Raw genomic sequence first — 19,479 nt, 5'->3', positions numbered from 1 at the left:
CAGTTTTAAAAATAAGCAGGGGATGGCAGTAGAGACCTGTGTAACACAGAAAGCAAGAGCAGGCCTTTTGGGAGGCTAAACAAGCAAACAGAAATAGAAATATTTGAACTTGTGGCATTTTTCCAGGACTATAACAGTAATGATTGCCTGACCCGAACCCCCACGGCACTCTGTGATCATGCTCTGCGTAACTCCATTTTGCATTCTGTAACTTCATGTTTCTCTTAATAACTAACTAAAGGAATGCATCTTTAAATCACCATAAATGGACACAATTGCCCAGGTTTCATGGATGAGTGTCTCTGGGAAGTTTTACTCCTTGTCGATCATCAATATTAACTTTGTAAGTGCATATCTTAAGTCACTTAGTGGAATGCATGAACTAGTTTTAGCCTCAGAATTACTTCTGAAAGGCTCGAGTGGGATTTTTGTGTGCATGTGCAAATACATACTTTATTGGTTTGTCCAATTCTTCAGTCCTATGGCATGGATTTATTTCTGCTTTTGATTGACTGAAGGCATTTCCAGGCAGTTGTGTGCTCTGCCATTACTCATTCTAGGACCAGAAATATAGGAGTATTTAAAGGACTCTGTTTCATAGAACATTCTTGAAAATAATAATAATAAACATTATGCATATATAAATGCCACTGAAATAACAGCAGGTATAATAGTGACTATTTTTCTGAACTAAAACTTACATTCTCTGTTGCTTTCTTGCAGTTATTAGCCTTCAAGACAACACGCTGTTGATTTAAATTTACTTAAAAGCATTTATTTAGAGTACTGGCATATATTTTTTTCATATATATATTTGTGCACATATATATACATGTTTATATTGTTTTTCCTAGAATAGGTAAAAATGGAAATGGAGACTAGAACACAGCAGCATAATTAACTAATAAGCTTCTTGGAAAACTATGCTCTGTTTCCAGTGATTTCAGGAAATAACCAGGACCAGGAAGCGCAGCTACGAGCAAACAGAGGTGGTGGGTGTTGGAGCCTGGTGCCAGGGAGCACACTCAACAATGGCCTCTGGGGATCCAGCATTTTGTTGTCCTCTGGGGGCTCCACACAGTTTTGGAGACCAAAAGTGAAATGACAGTTTTTGTTGAGATTTCCACGCTCATCATCATGATGGGTGAGGGGTTCTTTTGTTTGCGTTTCTTAATGTGGACATACTGTAACTCACATCCAGGCCCGTGACGAGGAACAGATACTTACTGTAACTCCTATGGGTCACAACCACTGGTCTAAAATATTTTCAGGCACATTTTCTTCTACTCATCCACAGTCATCCAAATTCTTACTCTGAATATTGCATCTGCATTTAATTTGTGAGTCATAAATCCAGCAGGCGTGGATTTCATACAGAGATTTCATACAGCATACATGGAAAGGGACTAAACCGTATCAGGCACCCTGTCTGCAGTGCCCTGATTTTTTCAGTTGTTAAAAAATTGAATTATACAGGATAAAAAAGTGGCAGCCACATTTGGAACATTTGATTCTAGACTTTTGCATTTAAGGAGAGTATTTACTGGCAGCTAAACATCACTCCTATGTGGAAAGAACAAGACTTTAAAAACATCTTCTGATTTTTTGCAAAGAGAAGCAAATACAAAGAATTGAAAATGGAAAGTTTTATCTCCCAGGTAATTAAAGCTTTTGCTGCAATGTGTTAAGAATTTTGAACACCTAGATAAATTACATAACTATTTAAATGTTCACAGAATCACAGAATTGCAGGGGTTGGAAGGGACCTCAAGAGATCAAGTCCAACTCCCTGCTAAAGGCACCCTACAATGGGTTGCACAGGTTGGTGTTCAGAAGGGTGCTGAATGTCTGCATCGAAGGAGACTCCACAACCCCTGTGGGCAGCCTGTTCCACTGCTCCGTCACCAGTATTTAAAGCAGTACTTCCCCAGGTTTCTATGGAGCTTCCCATGCTCAAGTTTTAGGCCATTGCTTCTTGTCCTGCTGCTACACATTGCTGAGAAGAGCGTGGCCTCATGTATTTGTCTCCCAACTCCTTTTAGATATTTATGAACACTACTCAGGTCCTCCCTCAATTGTCTTTTCCCCAGGCTGAACAGGTCCAGGTTACTCAGCCTTTCCTCACACAGGAGAAGCTGCAGGTCCTCAATCATCTTTGTGGCTCCCTGCTAGAATCCTTCTAGGAGATCCCTGTCTTTTGTGAACTGGTGAGCCCAGAACTGGAGAACTGGACACAGTAGCCTAAATGTGGCCTCACCAGGGCAGAGTGGAGGGGGAATCACCTTCCTCGACCTGCTGGCCACACTCTTTTAATGTACCCCAGGATCCCCTTGGTCTTCTTGGCCACAAAGGCAGACTGCTGCCTCATTGCCAACCTGTTGTCCACCAGAACACTCATCCTTGTCTACAGAGCTTCTCTCCCACAGGTCATCCCTTAATCTGTACTGATGCATGCAGTTATTCCTCCCCAGGTGCAAGACTTTACGCTTGCTCTAGTTCATTCTCATCCGATTCCTCCCTGCCCAACTCTCCACTCTGTCCAGGTCTTGCTGAACAGTAGCGCACAATGCTTACATACAAACCTATGATGTAAAACACTTTTTCATGTCTTTCTTTTACTGTTAAAGATAATTGCTAAACTCTTAGTTCACCCATTATTCATGTTTATGCATCACTTTGATGTACACACTGAGTATGTAAATAAAATAAATGTAGAAGTATATAGATTCCCCATCTTCAGTCAAGATCTTCATTTGTTGGCAACATAGCTACCTTCCCACAAACTGTGACATTATACAAGATTGTAAACCCAGGAATTAGTTGATGAATTCTCAAGACAAAAACCAATCCATTTCAAAGGTTTTTTCTTGATGACTTGAGTGATTAATTCAGTAAATGAGGAATGGCCCTCATGTGAGAATCAGTTCTATGTTTATATCAGCTTTATCCAAGAGATGCACTTTAAAAAGTTTCAACAACGTTGTTGTCCTTTTCTGACACATGAACATAAAACATGGCTATTAAAGAGAAACCAGTTCTTCCCACTAAAGGAAACCTGGGCAAAATGAAGTGTCTACACTTCACACATGCTCTGGACTTTGGATCATGTTCATCTATATTAGCGACCATAGAGGAAGAGAAAAAAATGCCCCCAAAAGACAGATGGGGGACAGCATTAGCTTCAGTCAGCAGGATGCATCACTGGAGCCACACCTTTGCCATGGAACTCAGCAGAAAAGGCAGCCTCATCCCCAACTTCTCTGTGCAAAACAGTTGAAGTGAGGTTTTCAGAAAGTGCCTCAAAAATGCTAAAACGAAATAGACCACAGGACTTGAATTTCTAGAAACAGAAAGGTCACCATGGTGGCAACGTCTGCTTTCTATTTATTTATTTTCTTTACATGTTACATATTTGCATTCACATGCACGCACACACCCCAGAACTACTCAAACTTTCAATTCACATGCTTTGTATTGCTTAAATATTTTCTTCTGATATGCTTTTCATTAAGAAGAGCAGCTTGGTGCACAAGGCACAGAATAGACCATCCCCAACTGTTTGCAAAACAGAGCAGAGTACAAATACAAGGCCATGCAAGAGAGCAAGAAATGCTTTGATGCCAACCCACCTATCCAGCATTCAGGGAGATGAGCTGGGAGCTGGCATTGGGTTACATTTTATATCAGTCTCCATGCAAACAACAGCCACCAGTTGCTTCCTTCAAGTTTCTTTCTTGGAGGAATGTTGTACACAACAGCTTGGATGAGGCATTACAGAGAACTTACACAGAATTAGGTCCTGCTGCCCTGACTTGGGCCAGAAGTGTGATTTATTAATATGATGCTGATGTGCAGAGTCATGCTGTTTCCAGAAACCATTCAGATGCTTCAGTTGAGTGGCACTTGGCCAGGCACTCAGGCTTAAATGTGATCTGTACGACCTTGAGCTGATTTCCTCTCAGAAAATAAATTTTACCCTGTGCTCTTTGCAGCGGCTTCTGCTTTGGAAAAGTCTGACTAAATACATTCATCAGGTCTAATGAGCCATTTGTGTCAGCGTCACTGCCGGCACAGCTGAAAGGTTAAACTTCTCTTAGAGCTTCTCATCCCCTAACATTTACCCCAAAAGGTTTGCAGAACAGCTTTCTGACAGTTCTCACAATTTAAATACCAGAATGTAGGAAGCACAGGAGGAAACACAATTTGAAGTGAATTCAGAGTTCTTCTTGCAGCAGTACTAAACAGCCCTTCCCTTTTCAATTAGTATTTCTAATATTCCCTTTTCAATTTGCCTTTTACAGAAAAACAAGCAGTGCATGTTCCACACTGAGACATAATTATCAAAACCCTCATCTTTTTCAGCATCCCATTTTCTTGTTGAATTTAGAGCAACAACACATTTCAGTCACTAAAGAGCAAGGTTCTCCTTTGCACCAATTCCAAAAACTTGCTCTACATCTGAGTAATGGTTTTAAATGCCATCTCACTTCCACAGCACACATACGTACGTCTGGGGATTAAATGCTGCAGCCACTCACAGTTTTTTGGCAATTTTTCAGGGTTCAAAACTGCATAGGTCATCATTTTATCATTTATTTCTCAAAATACCCTTAAAATTGATTGATGAGCTCACATACTATGTACATATATTTTAAAGACAGGTAAAGTCATGCATACCAAAGCCAACTAACAGTAAATCAATATTTACAGTGTAAATACTTCTGTCTAGTTTTCAGCCTCTGATTGAATCATTTCCTTCATGCTACCCTGCGTGGGATTTATATACTTCTGTGCTGAAGTTTCATGATATTAAGGCTTCCAAGGCTCTTTTGTTTTTTTTTTTATTGTAATGATAGGCAGAAGTTTTTCACTGTTGTTTTCCAACAACCACGACAGCTTGGTCACTCTCACACAGGCAGTCCTGTTGTCATTTGCACTACCTTCATGCTTCTGTAATTCTGCAGGCACATCCTGCTGAGCTGTGGTCAGCATGGGGGAAAGTCCTGTGCTATGGTCAGAAAGAACAACACAAAAACTCCCAAAGGGATCATTTCAAGCAGTGGTCATGAGGCTGACCCCCAGCAAATGACCGAAGTGGAATGCCAACATGCTCAGCATAATTGTTCCCTTGTAAAATGTTATGTATGTGGGTTCAGAGCAGAAATAATACAGGATGCTTAGCAGCCCCATAGCTCTGTCACAGCATTGCAGACAGGAAGGGTGAAAAAACAGCTCTTGCTCTTTCTGCCTAGAGGCTGTCAGCCTCCTCGCTCAGAGCCCAAACAACATGTCAGCTGCTTTTTCCATTTCCTTTCTTGCTCGATAGAGCCCAGTTTAGGGCCAGACTATTTATGTAAAGTTTGCATTTTAAAAAGAAACTTACAAGGAAAAACTAAATTTAACATTGTAGAGCTGCTAACATGAGAAAGGAGGGTTACTCTGAGCCAACTCCATCAGACTAGCAGTATCTTTGTGGAGGCTGTCACTTTACCAGCTGACCTCTTCTGCTGCATTCACTGGTGATGTTTACCTTTCACTCTCTTTCCAGAATTAAAAGCTGTAACAAGGGAGCAAAACCTATTGCTTACATTCGGATTTGCTTTCACAGCCCTAACCAGAGGCTGCCATCCTGCTATGCAGGAGTGCAGGTATTCAGGTTTGGGACAAGGCAAACATGAGCAGGTAACAGAGCACCAGGCATTTCACTGACACAAAGATCTCAGATGACTTATGTGAGGGCAGCTCTGCCTTCATACAGCGTTGCAGCCCACACATTATCATCCACCCTTTCTCATATTCAGAGAAATCGGTGAATGTTCTTTTGATCTCTACATCCATTTTCCAGTTGGATTTGCAGTTTCCCGTTCACAGGAGTGATATAGGATGACATATTAAAAAAAATAAAACCACCACCAAACCAGCCCTGCTGTACCTACCCAAGACAAGTATGGCGGCAAAAATAAATTCTGATCATCGTATATTTATTCCGCTTTGTTTCTGCAGTTGTTTATAAAGGATGTGGCAACATGCATCAGTTTGGAGTCTGACTGAAATTGATGCAGTGCACAAAACTGCACTGAGGTAGGAAAGCCCAGTTTGTGAGCCAGAATAAAAGCAACACAACGTCTGTCTTAGGTGAGTGGAAACATGGGCCCCACATCATATGCGTCAGCTCCTCCTCAGGTGGTTCTTCAGAGAACAGTGTTTCCCTTAAATAGAAGATCTACTTGAAGATGGTAGTCTTCAATGGAGGAGCAGGCAAAGCACCTTATCTCAGGTCAAGCATTGATTTCAGCTTCTGTCTCGCAGCCAGCACTCGAGTTAGCCAAGTACTGTCATCCGAACACATCCTGCCTGCATAGATCTGCCCTCTGTACGGACTGGATCCAATCACACAGCTGCCTGCCCCATGGAGCTGTGCTTCCACACTGACAGCGTTCTCAACTAATGCAGGAAGCAGCCTGAAATCAGTTAAAGCCTGGGCCGTAGGTGTTGTTTTTGTGAACGCCAGCAGTTCTTGATGTCAGCAGTACAGAGAAACCACTTTAGATAAAATCAGATTGCGGATGAGTTTTAGTTTAACTAAGCTAATGTCACTGCTGTTCAGAAAGTGCCATTATGAGGCACAAAAATATGAGTCACAGCATCACGCACAGGAACATGACTATTTGGCCAGAGGGCTGGGGGCTCCTTCTCCTCCTGTCTGCTGCCAGGGATGCCTGATGCTACAGAGCCAGGGGTGCAGCTCCAGTCTCCTCTTCCATAGATTCCATGGCAAGTTAGTAAGGCTTGAGCCAGACCAAAGCACCCAGCAGCCAAACTGCCAAGAGTAACTGCCCAAATGCCAGGTAGCTGAATGGAGCTGAGCCCCACAGGACCTTTGTGCAATGAAGCAAGGAAGAGAGCAAGCTGAGGTCTGCAGTCCCAAGTGAAAGGAAACAGGCTGAAGTGCAACAACTCCAAGCCAGTGCCATCAGTGGGATAGAAACAGGGAGGGGAGCTCAGCTGCAGCTCACGGCTCTGTCAGACAAGAACAAGACACGATGAAGTGGGGGTCGATCTCCCCATTGCCAGATGTTGGACACAACGATGTCAGCATTCAAAATACGAGCAGCTGTCAGTAATGTGGAGCTCTGCTATGAGAAACCACATTTAATCAAGGATTTGTTACTGGTGCTGTAATGAAAATATGATTTACAGACTATTAAACTGTGGCCAGGTGGCAATCTTTATTTAGTGGTTTTACTTATCATCTGAATATTGTACACATCTCTTTACAGAGCTTACTTATAGAAGTAACCAGTAACAGATAAAATGGCCAGCATTTGCCACACCCAGTTACATCTGTGATACATAACTGAGAGTTTCCTTGACCTGTTCTGAAGGTCACCATTCCTGTTACTGCCTCTGACTCTGTGGTGTAGAGAAAAAAAGCTGCAGTGTTTGCAGAAATCAAGGACAGTCATGTCTGTGAGCCTCAAAGGAACATGGCACAGCACAGCGCTCACCATGCAGCAGAGGAAGCATCTGTAATCATGACTTTCAGGACAAAAAAGACCAAGATTTTAAAGTGACTGAAGTTCAAAAGGAGGAAAAAAAAATCCTCTACATAAATTGTAGAGTAAGAAATAATTTCTCTCCTGCAGGACACACATCCACAATGCACTGCAGCACTCTGGGAGGGCAATCCATGAGCTGCAGCCACCACAGCATGAACAGAGCCAGAGCACAAGGCACGCTGTCAAGCAAGGAGTTCACTACAGGATGCTGAGCAGCCAGCAGCCAGCAGTTGAGATGGCGCCAATTGCCTGGAAGGGCTTTGGAAAGCTGCTCTGTGTCCAGCATAGCAGACACTAGGCAATAAATACAGCTAATTATATTACATACAACTTCATTTAAACCAAGTATTTCTTTTGACACAGGAGACTGCGTTCTCTGAAAGACTTTCCGTTGCTCTGTGAATTAACGTCTTGCCCCTTTCCACAGGAACACGACGCCTCCTGGCACACCACCCATGCTATGACACTGTCAGCACAGACCTTTTCAGAGAGCAGACGTCATCCTGTACGTACTACTGACTGCTTGGCCAAGTGATTACCATGACGTGCATTCTCCTTTAACTTCTGCAATTTTACAGAATCATTTGAGTTGGAAAACAGCCTCAAAGGCCATCTACCATAGCTCACCTGCATTCAACAGGGATACCTCTATAGCTCGATCAGGTGCCAGTCTGATCTTGAACGTCTCCAAGGATGGGGCATCCACCACCTCTCTGGGCAACATGAGCCAGTGTCTCACCACCCTCATGGTTAAAAAAAACAAAACAACAATAAACCTTCTTCCTTATATGCAATGGTAATCTCCTCTCTTTTAGTCTGAAACCTTTTCCCTTTGTTCTGTCAGAACAGACTCTGCTGAAGAATATGTCCCCTTCTTTCTTACAGCCCCCTTTAAATACTGAAAGGCCACTCTCAGGTCTCCCTGAAGCCTTCCCTTATCCAGGTTGAACAGCCCCAGCTCTCTCAGGATGAAAGACTGATTTACAGAGGGGCTACCTGAAGAAATGCATTTGCTGTTCAGAGGAAGTTGTTCAGTACAGAAGATTTTTCAAAATATAATGCATCCCATATTATTTCCATACTCTGAATACAGAGGAAGAGTTAGAATCATAGAATATCCCGAGTTGGAAAGGATCATTTGGTCCAACTCAAAACAGTTGAGTTGAAGACAGTTTTCTAAAAATTGCTCTCAAAATTCATAGACTCCTTACAATAAAGTCAGTCAGAAAACATTCAGGAAATGGTGTTGAACCAACCTTTCTTCTGACACGCTTCTCGCAGGAAATGCATGTAATCTATATTCCAGCAGCACATTACATACTGTTTTCAGTTCCATAACTTGTTAACAACATTATAGTTATTACATGATCCTTTAGTTCTGAATGTCAAAGTGGATGGAAGCTCCTCACCACACCCCAGTTCTAGTCTTTGCAGCTGCCCCAGTTCGTGGGATTTGCTCATCTGCTGCACTGGGTCCAGTAGTGACAGTGGGTTTGTCATCTTTTAGTTTGATGCATCGTAAAAAGAATCAAGTGAGTTATAAAGCGTAGACACAGCCTTAAAAAACAAAGAAAATTTCATTAAAGGCTATTTAAAATGAACCTTATATCCAAGATACAATATATAGCATAGTCAAATGAAAAGAGGGACAAGCACTGGACACATCACAGAAACGTGGAGTTATAGTTCTAGATGGAAATTACTGACACTGAATGGCAACATCTCCCTATGTTGGGATTCAGTTCTCAGCTAACGAAGCACCAGAATCAAGGTACCCACCTTAGGATACCAAAGATATATGGGTCCAGGTGTAAATAAGGCTCTATGAATTCTGAAATGCAAAAGCGTTTCCCTTAATCATTTAGCTCCAATATTTCTAAAAAAAAACAACAACACTGTTCCTTCTGGGTGGGTGCTTTTTGATGCAGTAAAACACCAAACTGCACAAAGGTCTGAGCTCCCAGACACACAGCAAATAAAATTCTGATTGTAAAACAGTAAGAAGGTGGATGCTGTAGAGTGTGAAGACAAAAAGCTAGCGCTTCCCTCTGGAGGCTTTCTGTTTTTGCCTTCATAAATCTACCTGCTCTCAGCAAGCACTGCAAGTTGTAACGGCCTTTTGCACTGAGACTGGTCCCAGAATATATGTGAACAAAATTATTGCTATTTTTCATTTCCTTTATACTTCTTTCAGACAGTATTTATATTGAGATTCTCCACTTTTTGCTGCCTTTCTTCCCAGAGTCATTGAACATAACCACCTTAACAAGTGAAACCAATACTTTCCCGTGTCTTCTGTGTCTTTTTCCTTAATTCAGAGTGCTGGCTTTTAAAGTACTTATTTTACATTTTTGTGCTTCAGAACTTCTTTGCATACAGTAAGATGCCGTTCTTAGAACTGCAGTTTATCATTGCATGCTCTCAGTTCAGTCATACTCCCCACTGCCTTGTTTTGAAATTCTTTTCCTCACAGCAAGAGAAAGCTCTTTCATAAACCACTTACCCATCCAGCTTCTTCTCTGGTGGATTCAGTTCTTCTATAAATGTCTGCCACCTCAAGTGTCTGCTCCTCCTGATGCCCTTCTTGTGGTGCATGAAGCTGGGCAGAACCTTAGTAGAAAAAAGTTATGGTCACCGCTTTCTTGTTGCCCATACTTTTATTCTACCAGAGAAAACTGCTGAAACAAAGTGTGCAGAGCTCATGTATGGCCAGTCAGTGAGAGATGATAGTATGGCATTGTGCAGGCAGACGATATCAGCTACCTGCTGATTTGTCAATTTTTCTTATGTGATAGAGATCTTGATAACAGCATGTGCCACAAAAAGCAGTCTAGATAACCAATCAGCTTACCTCTAAGTAGACACCTACTACTTACCAGTTCTCACATAGATCTCAAGTTCCATTCCTGTGTCATCTCCAGTTATCAAAACAGAATCATACATTCATAGATTTGTTTGAGTTGTTTAAAGACCATCTAGTCAAACTTCCCTGCAATGAACAGAGACACCTACAACTTGACCAGGCTGCTCAGAGCTCCTTCCAGCCTGACCTTGAATGTCTCCAAGGATGGGGCATCCACCACTTTTCTGGGCAACGTGGGAACGTCTCCTCCCTTTTAGTTTGAAACCATTTTCCATTGTTCTGTCACAACAGATGCTGCTAAACAGTCTTTCTTTCTTACAGCCCCCCTTTAGACACTGAAAGGCCACTCCCAGGTCTCCCCAAGACTTCTCTTCTGCAGGCTGAACAGCCCCAGCTCTCTCAGCCTGTCCTTGTAGGAGAGGTGTTCCATCCCCTGGATCATCTTTGCAGTGTCTTCAGTGTCTTCTGGATGTGCTCCAACAGGTCCATGTCTCTTCTGTACTGAGGATTCCACATCTGGATGCAATACCACAGCTGGGGTCTCGCCAGTGCGGAGTAGCAGGGCAGGATTTTGACCTGCTGACCACACTAATATTGTTGCATCACAGGATACAGCTGGCTTTCTGGGCTGAGAGAACACACTGAGCTTAGTGACTCACCTGTCCTAACTGCCCCAGATTTTTTTTTTTTTTTAACTGGGAGTTGAATTGAAGAAGTTGAATGTCATAGACATTCCACCTATATCCCTGATAGCCCACCAGCTGAGTAAGCCTCTACTGCCACCATAATATTCGTGTTATGTAGTTACTTAACAGGCTGCCTTAGGTTCTGCGTCACTGGCCTGCACCCATCACCCGCAGATGACTTGTTTCTACAGTTGTCCTGCACCCCTCCTGTGCACTATTTTCTCTCATGATTTTTTCCACCCAAGCCAGGTATCACTAGCAGGAATAATGCAGAGTTAAATTCTAGATGCTCAACTTCTTTTGGCTGTAAGATGCTCGTCTGAGGTACAGCCAGTGCTTTCTGGACCCTCCTCTCCAATTTCTCAGCTTGAGGTGCCCATTGCAGGTAAAGAGAAAGTGAGCAGAAGTTGTACCTTGGAAGTCCTCTTAGTGATGCCTCAAGTTCATCTGTTGATACAGCTCAAAATAAATATTTAGTTTAGAAAGCATGCATTAATGGAAACACTGGCACTCACCAGAAAACGTCGACTTCTGTTTCTTTTTGTAGCAGAAGTATAAGCTCCCCATTGCAGCTAAGAAAGGAATGATGGGAACGATGAGCCAAACTACTGACGTTTTCTCATCCAATGACTGAGCTTCTGCAATTACATTTTTAAAGTAAAGTTATGCACAACTCAAAGAAACAATTGAAGAACATTATTACAAACCAAACCAAAATGCAACTTTAGGAATGAATCAACCTATTCTCCCACTCATATGCAAGGTCATCTGTGCTGCATCATTCGTGCTGGATGCTCTCTGATGAGTATTACCATCAATCCCACTTATAGCTCATTGTTCCTACAGTAATGAAAGCTTTTCCCCCAAGTGAATCTGAACCTTTTCTACTGTACTTCTAGGCTACTGCTACTTGACCAAGAGATGGAGCAGATCACTAAACTCAGTTCAGGAGAATATTTCCCCCTCCTGCTTAGAATAACACTATTTCATTCACTCTTTATTTCAAACCTCCTTTGGTGTTTTCTAAATCTTTTGTCATCTTTGTGCCTCCATTTGGACTACCAGGTGGTCAGAAGCATAAAGCAGTGCCCCAGACTGGACTGGATGAGCAGATGTTTCCATGCAATAAGCGGCTGATATAACGGGTGTATGACCATTTTAAGGTCCAGTCAGAACTGGCCACCTTGTCTTTTCTTTACAGTTCAGAGGCAGAAAAAGAGAGAAGGAGATTGGCATTTTCAGAAAATGATGCCTGGTATCTCAAGACAGCTGTGAAACACAAGTGAGGTAAATTACTTTCTAGGTATGACACACTCTTTCTCTGGAGTTAGGTGAAGCATATCTTATCCCTGCTGCCTAATAACTTAATTGTGTTTGAATACACATTGCATTAATGCTTATCGAACTTGAATTCAGAACTGGGACCTTAATTTGTTCTTGCTAAAGTTTAGCGCGTGACAACATTAAAGTAAGATAATATAGCCTCTAGAAATCAACTTGTCATAAGTTAATGGACAAAACCTCTTATAAATGTAGACACTCTACTTCTGTATCTTTCATAGTTATCTCCCACTTTTTTTTTAAACGTGCTCTCAATAAAAGTAAATGCATGTTACTCAACAGTGACCACGTGATTATTTCATCCATATCCCACAACACAAAAGATACATTCATAATCTCACATCCACCCTAATGGATTCCTCTAAAGAGGGAATTGGGTTTGGGCCTTTTGTGAAACACACTGCTGTTACACAGGTTTTCTGGATCCTAATTCAGTACTAATTCTTCTTAGTAAAACCCTTAAAGAAGAAAGCAAACGCCTTACACTGGGATAGTTAAGGCAAGGAGCTTAAGGTAATTGTCGTAAGGAGCTGTTCAGGCCCTGCTGTGTTCATCTTGCTCATTCTGAGATCTGCAGCACTGAGGGAGGGATGTGGGAAAGGGAGGAAGTGATAAGCTAAGTGACATAAACATACTCTTTCATTCTTACCTCGCTCTTCAACGACCAGCATTGTTCCATTTCCATACACTTTTTTACAGAAAGGTATTTCAATAATTATCTCACAGTAGTAAAACCCAGTGTCATTTGCACTGGCAGCTTCAATCACTAGGACATCCTTGATTTGATGGGTGACGTTGCGTACATAGACAAGATTTGATGATAGAGTTCTGGTGATGTTCTCCTTATTAACAAGATACCAGCTGATTCTATATCTCTTAACTGACTTTTCCCAAATACAGGCTATTTCAGTGGATTCTCCAATAGACAGGTGCATTTCCGTTGGTGTTTGGGTGACTATTACATTACTGGGATCTGCAGCTACTGGGAGAAATACATATAAAGAGAAAGAGGCAATTAGATCATTTAACACCTCTAATATCTACAATTTTAAATACTATTTTAAGTAATGCTAATACTGTAAAATCGTGATGACATTAATTTTTATGACTAGTTACTACCCACTTCTTGAAAATAGACACATTGTGGCTAAAGTAAACTTTTACCATGTGTTGTATCACTTCATCACTGGTGCAAAACATGTGAAGTTTTTCTTTGTACTCGTCAATATACTTATCTTATTTTCCCATTTTAAATAAATAGCTTTTTTTTTTTTTTTTTTTTTTTTTTTAAATAAGAGATGTTGAGTTAGAAGCACATTAAGCACTTAGTTTTCATCTGCCAGATAAGGAATGACCAAAAGGAGTTATTCGGAATGATTCATCCACGATGAAAAAGACTTGTCAAAAAGAAAGAAAAACTCACTGGAAATTTTTGTCCCCGTGTAGGAGTTCTTTTTCTGCCCTGCTTCTACTCAGTGACAAAAAGTACAGCATTTTTGCCTCGGGTTCCGTAATTTTGTTTGAAATTTCCTTTTAAGTTATTGCTGAAAAAGTTGTATCTATAGCACGACATTTACCTCCTTATGTTATTACGTATCCCACTCACACCACAGTTTTTTCATCAGGTTTTCATTTGGCTTTAAGCTAAGGCTAACTCAGATATCAGAGGACATCACACTTTTTACTCTTTGCTGCTTTCAATCACTTATTGCCCACCTGCTAGATTGTCTCCATGAAGTGCAGTACAGCAGTGTACAAATTATTTTCTTCTAAAGTAAAATCACTGTGTGGACATCAGATCATGTTTTTATTCAATGTCAGTGATTTGGTTGCTCATCACAGAAATGCCAGTCTTATACAGATCTATCCCTAGATTGCTGATCATACGGATTTCATTTGCTGTGTGAAGAATTATCATTACTGTTCTTCTAGTGTGTAAACTGTTAAAGTGAGGAACTAATCAAAAGGAGTGTAAACTATGGAATTTTCTTCCAATTCTTACCCTGCAACTCAGACTCTTTTTACACCAATGCATAAGGAACATGATGACTTGGTCTTCAGCTGCTCCTAATGTGGCATCTGATTAATTTCTGTTAGAATTGCATAAATTATGTTTTAACTTCCTTAGCTTCTTAGCCATCATACCTAACAGCACCTCTACTTTTTCCTCACAATGCAATGCTCAACAGCACCTCCATTTCAGTGAGCCCAGCCATTCGCAGCTGCTCTGTGAATTACCCAGACCTTTGCTGGATATGTATGAGAAGAAGAGTAACAGCAGAGGCTCACAAAACCAGACTGAAATTCTATCAGGAGCCTTATTATTACAACATTATGCTGGAAGCCAAATGCTTTGCACTCCCTATTGAGGATACTTCTAAGTAAGAACTCATCATATTTACTGCAGTCAATTTGTACAGACAGCTCTAAGTTTGCATTAAGACGTAGACTAAAACAGAGTATCTTCCTACATTAAAAGCAGAGAACACCATAAGGGTAACAAACAGCTGAACAATAAGGGAAAGGACCGATGCAGTGAGCAAACACTTGAAAGCTGTTTGAAGAACTGATTGCTCATGTCACTTCTGCTCACTTGTTTTGTCATTTAAGATACGTTTAAAATGTATTTTAAAAGTCTACAATTTGTTACTCTACATGTTTTCCTACAACAATCTCTTGGTAAAACTGCCTTTCAATCCCCCACACGCTTTAATTTTGATTTCTGGATTACAATAACACACTTCACTTTTGTCTCACATACACACAAGTCTGAGGTTGACACGCTTTGGGCTGGATTTAAAATAAATCAAAATCTCACGAACTACAGGTTACTAACGATAAAAGAAGAAAAGCCATAAGCAGTACTTACCTAAGCAGCCAACACACGTTGCTAAAAGGAGTTCCAGTGAAGAGACTACCATCACGCAGTTATTACAGCACTCACATCAGGGTGTCTTTGCTGAAGATGAACTAAACAACAAATGAAAGCACATCAGAGCTGCAGCCCAACTTCCTCTTCCCTCATGAAGTGACGATGACATGAAATGCAAGTATAGCCCCGTGCTTCTCTATGCTCTTTTTGACACTGCAGTTGTAGTTGCCTCTGCTTCAGAGCCCAGTTATGCCTTTTGAAATCACAGATCTTCTCAGAGTTTCCACCAGTTGCCTTTCCTCACGAGCAGACGGGCCTCCCTTCCGTGAAGTCATGAAGGGCTGCCTTCCAACAGTTGCAGCACTTCAAAATTCACCACTTCCACAATCTTACATCTGGGAGCATTTTGTAAAGATGAGATTTCTCACTTCCTAAGGCTGTCGATAGTCTTTTCCATCCAAACTGAGTAATGCTGCCCAAGCCTAAGAGGCTATGCTCATACATAGGTTACACTGATACCAAGCACTACTCCTTCATTTCTTTATCACACATTTGCTTGAGGAAGATTATGAGCATGGGTTGTATGAAGTGAGCTATGGTATGTCATCAAGTTAATGGCTGTCTTGATGAAACTCATCTCCATTCAATTGTTAAAAAAATAATCTGAAACTCAGACAAGTACACTGATTTTTGATGCCAGCCCAGAATCACTTAGATTGCCTGGCAGAGACAGACAAGGCAAAATACATCATCAGCCTTAGAATCATAGGAAGTGGCCCACTGACAGCCTTATTCCCTTGACCGAAGATCTTTCAAATGCAAAAGTAGCAGGCCACACAAAATCGTTCCGCAAATATGCTTATATATAAATTATATAAATAATGCTTAGTTGTTATTACATTAAAAATTGCAGAAACAGAAGGTAAAAATAAAAAAGAAATTAAAAATCTAATAGAACATGAGTAGTTAATTTAGAAGTCTTGGTATGAGCCTGTCTCATCCACAAAATATTCTAGTGCCAACATCTGGTTGGCAGCAGCACCAGGCAGGTGTCCAGAACAGCTGAGCTGCAATTTGTAATGAAGACACAGCCACATTTACAGCCTAGAGCACTGTTCTCATCTGTCAGCAACAAAACACGATGCATCAGTATGTCTGTATCTCAGCATCTGCCTTATCAGGGTTGATTCTACTGTCACTTGCATTGCCAGGTCAAACACAAAATATACCCCAATACAAGAGCAAAGATAAGTAAGTTCCTAAAACTGCAAATTCTAGGACTGCTGTAGAGTGTCCTTATCTCTGATGGTACCCAGCTGGCTAGAGCTACTGAGAGCAAAACAAATATCTTTGAACTGAAGTGAAGAGATACATACTTAGAAATATTCTATTAGCTATACTAGTACTGAAATTCTGTTAATTCTGGTGCAGAATAAACGATATATGTATGCACAGATCCAATGGAGAAATTAGCTTCTTTTGCATTTAAATACATGTATTCGTGCACTTCGTGTTCAGGTGTGCAGCTGGCAGCTCCATATGTAGAGGCTGGGCGAAACTTTTCCAATAGTGCTGACAGCAGCTCACATTCACTCTGAAAGATGCTCTGGTTCTGATCCAAAGCATCCACTCTCAGAGACGAAATGAATTGGCATAGAAAGAGGGATAGAAAAAAGGTTTATTTTTAGCCTGCATTACTTCATTGTAGCAGTTCACAGCATGACCCCACAAACGCAAGGTATTCATAGTCAGTGGTATTACTGAGTGGGTGGAAAAAATATGAGTGTTTCTCAAGGCAATGTGCATCACACCAAACAACTATGTGGGTCAGAATGCATCCGCAACAGAGAGATTCTTCTGTTTTCTCACTTTGTCTACAGTTAACATCACCACATTCGGACTCTGCAAGACTCATGAGTCTTCCTTGACTCCAGCAAACACCCGGTGCAAAGCATGCTGCCACTTGGGCTCTCACCTGGCTCCGTGTAACAGACCTGGTAACATCTCACTACCACCAGGGGAGCTTTACTTGCTTTCCGTGATACATCCACACTACTAATTTTGTCCAGCTTTCCCCCAAGCAAAAAGCTGAAAACTTGGTTTAATATTATCTCCAGGACTTTTCTCAAAACCTTTGTTAGCATGGAAATAAACCCCATCTAATTTATTTTCCAGTAATGAATGACAACTTACATCTGAACAGAAAAACAGCTCCGTAGCACAACAATGGGCCAGCTGTGCCTACCACAATTCCTTTTCAAATAAATATGAGTGCAAGTCATACTTTTACCTGCTCTAGTGATTAAAGTAGTGATCTGCAATATTTCCTCTTAAAAAAAAAAAAATACAACAGAACAACACGTAATTATTACACAATGAAAATAAATCAACCACGGTAGTGGTATCAATGCATTCACCAAAAGCACCTTCTCAAACTAGGTGAATGCTGGCACGAAAGAGGAAATACTTTGGGCAATATTTGCTTTGCTCACTCAGTATACAGCTCAATTTTATAATCTACCAGCATGCCTTATTGTTTTTAACACGTGTATCAGACAACACAACCAGTTCATTGACAAAAACACAGGGTGAAATCATACCACTGTGCAACCTACACAGTGCCCATGCCCATGATGATACATGGTACCTCCAAGCAGAGACTGAAAAAAGATTACCAAAGTGACTCAGTTGAACACATTTTGTTTTCTGAATACACACAAAATAAAATGAAAATAGCTGCCATCATCCTTTACTGCAGCCTGGTTACAGTGCTATATGCTTTCCCTACGGGATTAACGCTGCAGGAAAACAGCTTCCACTGCAGCAGGGCAGGTCAGATGGGTGTATGCCAAGTGTTTATGGCCAAGTGAGAAAAATAACAAATATGTAACAACAGCAGTCCACCTACTGAAAAACAGCACTTTCTGGTGATTTTAAGGTGACACAGCCAGTTTGTACAGGCTGTCTTCACAAAGAAGCCGACACCAGTACAGCTCTTTCAGCACAGCTGTTTTGCAACAGTCCTTTCCACTGTTTCCTTTGTTCTGGAACAGCATCTCTGCATGGGGGAGAAATTATTGGTGAAATAATCAGAACTACATCAAAACAACTATCACAGCAACATGTATTTTTTTAGATGAATCTAGATCTGAAATTATAGATTTAAAACCCACCTCTATTTCTCTTTAAATCTCATGTGTTTCAAGTTCTGCTGGCCAGAAATACAGTTCTGTACACAGCACAACTCAGCATTACCACTGCAGTAAGTGATCAACTTGATTCTCATCTCAGCCACGTGCATTTTCACAGTGAATACGTAAATCAAGGGCATGTGAACAGAATGAGATTCTACAGTTCAAGCTAAGAAAAAATTGAAAAAATGCAACGTTGCTTTTGAACACAAAAACATACCAGCTATTAGGAAAGCTGGTTGCTGTCTGTTTCCTTTAGCTGCTGCTCAATCAGATCTGCTTAGAACTTGCACTTACTGTCAGTTTCTCTCTAAACACTGTCCTTTGTATCTAACTAGAACAGAACAGAAGACTAATGGGATAGTGTGAGGCAAATCTAGTCAACTCCAAATCTTAAGAGAGACAGTTTTAATGAACTTGCTGCACAGGAATACCAACACCGCATTCAACTTGAGTTCACAGTACAGCAGAAAAGTTGAGGTTGTTGCCTGAAAGACAAAGTAGCTTAAAGACATGATTGGCATATAGAAACAGAATGGATTTGGGCAAATTATTATTCTGTGACTGAGAAGCCATCACTAACAATAAAAACTCTGTGAAAGGACTCTAGAAACTATCACAGTAAGAAAGACAATTCAAGACTAGAGGACTAATGCACCTTTGTCAGCATTCCCAAATGAAACATCACAGAAGCCATCACTTTAAAGCCACCCACAGCAAACATGAAATTGTTCAAACCACTGGTACGGCCACACTAAGGCCATTTTTGTATTTTCAAATTGAACAAATTTCAGTAAAAAAAAAAAAAAAAAAAAAAAGAATCGTAAGTAATTAAGTACTAAAAATATACACAGGTCAACAGTTTAATTAAATTTAGAGTTCATTCCAAAATGACATTCTTTTCATTGACAGCAGCAGAATACCTTTCAAGACCATCATTTATGTTTACAAACAAAAACGGAAAGCA

At 40.9% G+C, this 19,479-nt stretch overlaps 1 protein-coding gene across 2 annotated transcripts; it reads right to left on the bottom strand.

Moving 5' to 3' along the window:
- Nucleotides 1-801: 801 nt before the first annotated feature.
- Nucleotides 802-19,295, bottom strand: LOC125691866 (uncharacterized). Of its 2 annotated transcripts, none has more exons than XM_048941779.1 (5): nucleotides 15,319-19,295; nucleotides 13,099-13,431; nucleotides 11,624-11,746; nucleotides 10,063-10,169; nucleotides 802-9,116 (listed from the first exon to the last, which is right to left on the bottom strand). In XM_048941779.1, exons 1-5 carry the CDS (start codon nucleotides 15,368-15,370, stop codon nucleotides 9,063-9,065), a joined length of 669 nt encoding a protein of 222 aa, XP_048797736.1. In that variant the 5' UTR covers nucleotides 15,371-19,295; the 3' UTR covers nucleotides 802-9,062. The 2 variants fall into 2 exon arrangements, with proteins under 2 accessions (XP_048797736.1, XP_048797737.1); XM_048941780.1 differs by having other exon boundaries at nucleotides 13,099-13,428.
- Nucleotides 19,296-19,479: the final 184 nt, after the last annotated feature.

Source organism: Lagopus muta, chromosome 4 (assembly GCF_023343835.1).
Source record: "Lagopus muta isolate bLagMut1 chromosome 4, bLagMut1 primary, whole genome shotgun sequence".
In the NCBI taxonomy this organism is placed as follows: Eukaryota; Metazoa; Chordata; class Aves; order Galliformes; family Phasianidae; genus Lagopus; species Lagopus muta.
The sequence above is the reverse complement of the archived record's forward strand: the minus strand, read 5'-3'. Positions and strand labels throughout refer to the sequence as shown.

Bases quoted from the DNA above. Each gene is read 5' to 3' on its own strand.
- LOC125691866 (XM_048941779.1), bottom strand. From the start codon at position 15,370: ATGGTAGTCTCTTCACTGGAACTCCTTTTAGCAACGTGTGTTGGCTGC. The intron at 10,170-11,623 runs GTGAGTGCCAGT...TTTTCTACTAAG, and splicing joins ACAGAAGTCGACGTTTTCTG to GTTCTGCCCAGCTTCATGCA. The intron at 9,117-10,062 runs GTAAGTGGTTTA...TTGTTTTTTAAG, and splicing joins CCAGAGAAGAAGCTGGATGG to GCTGTGTCTACGCTTTATAA.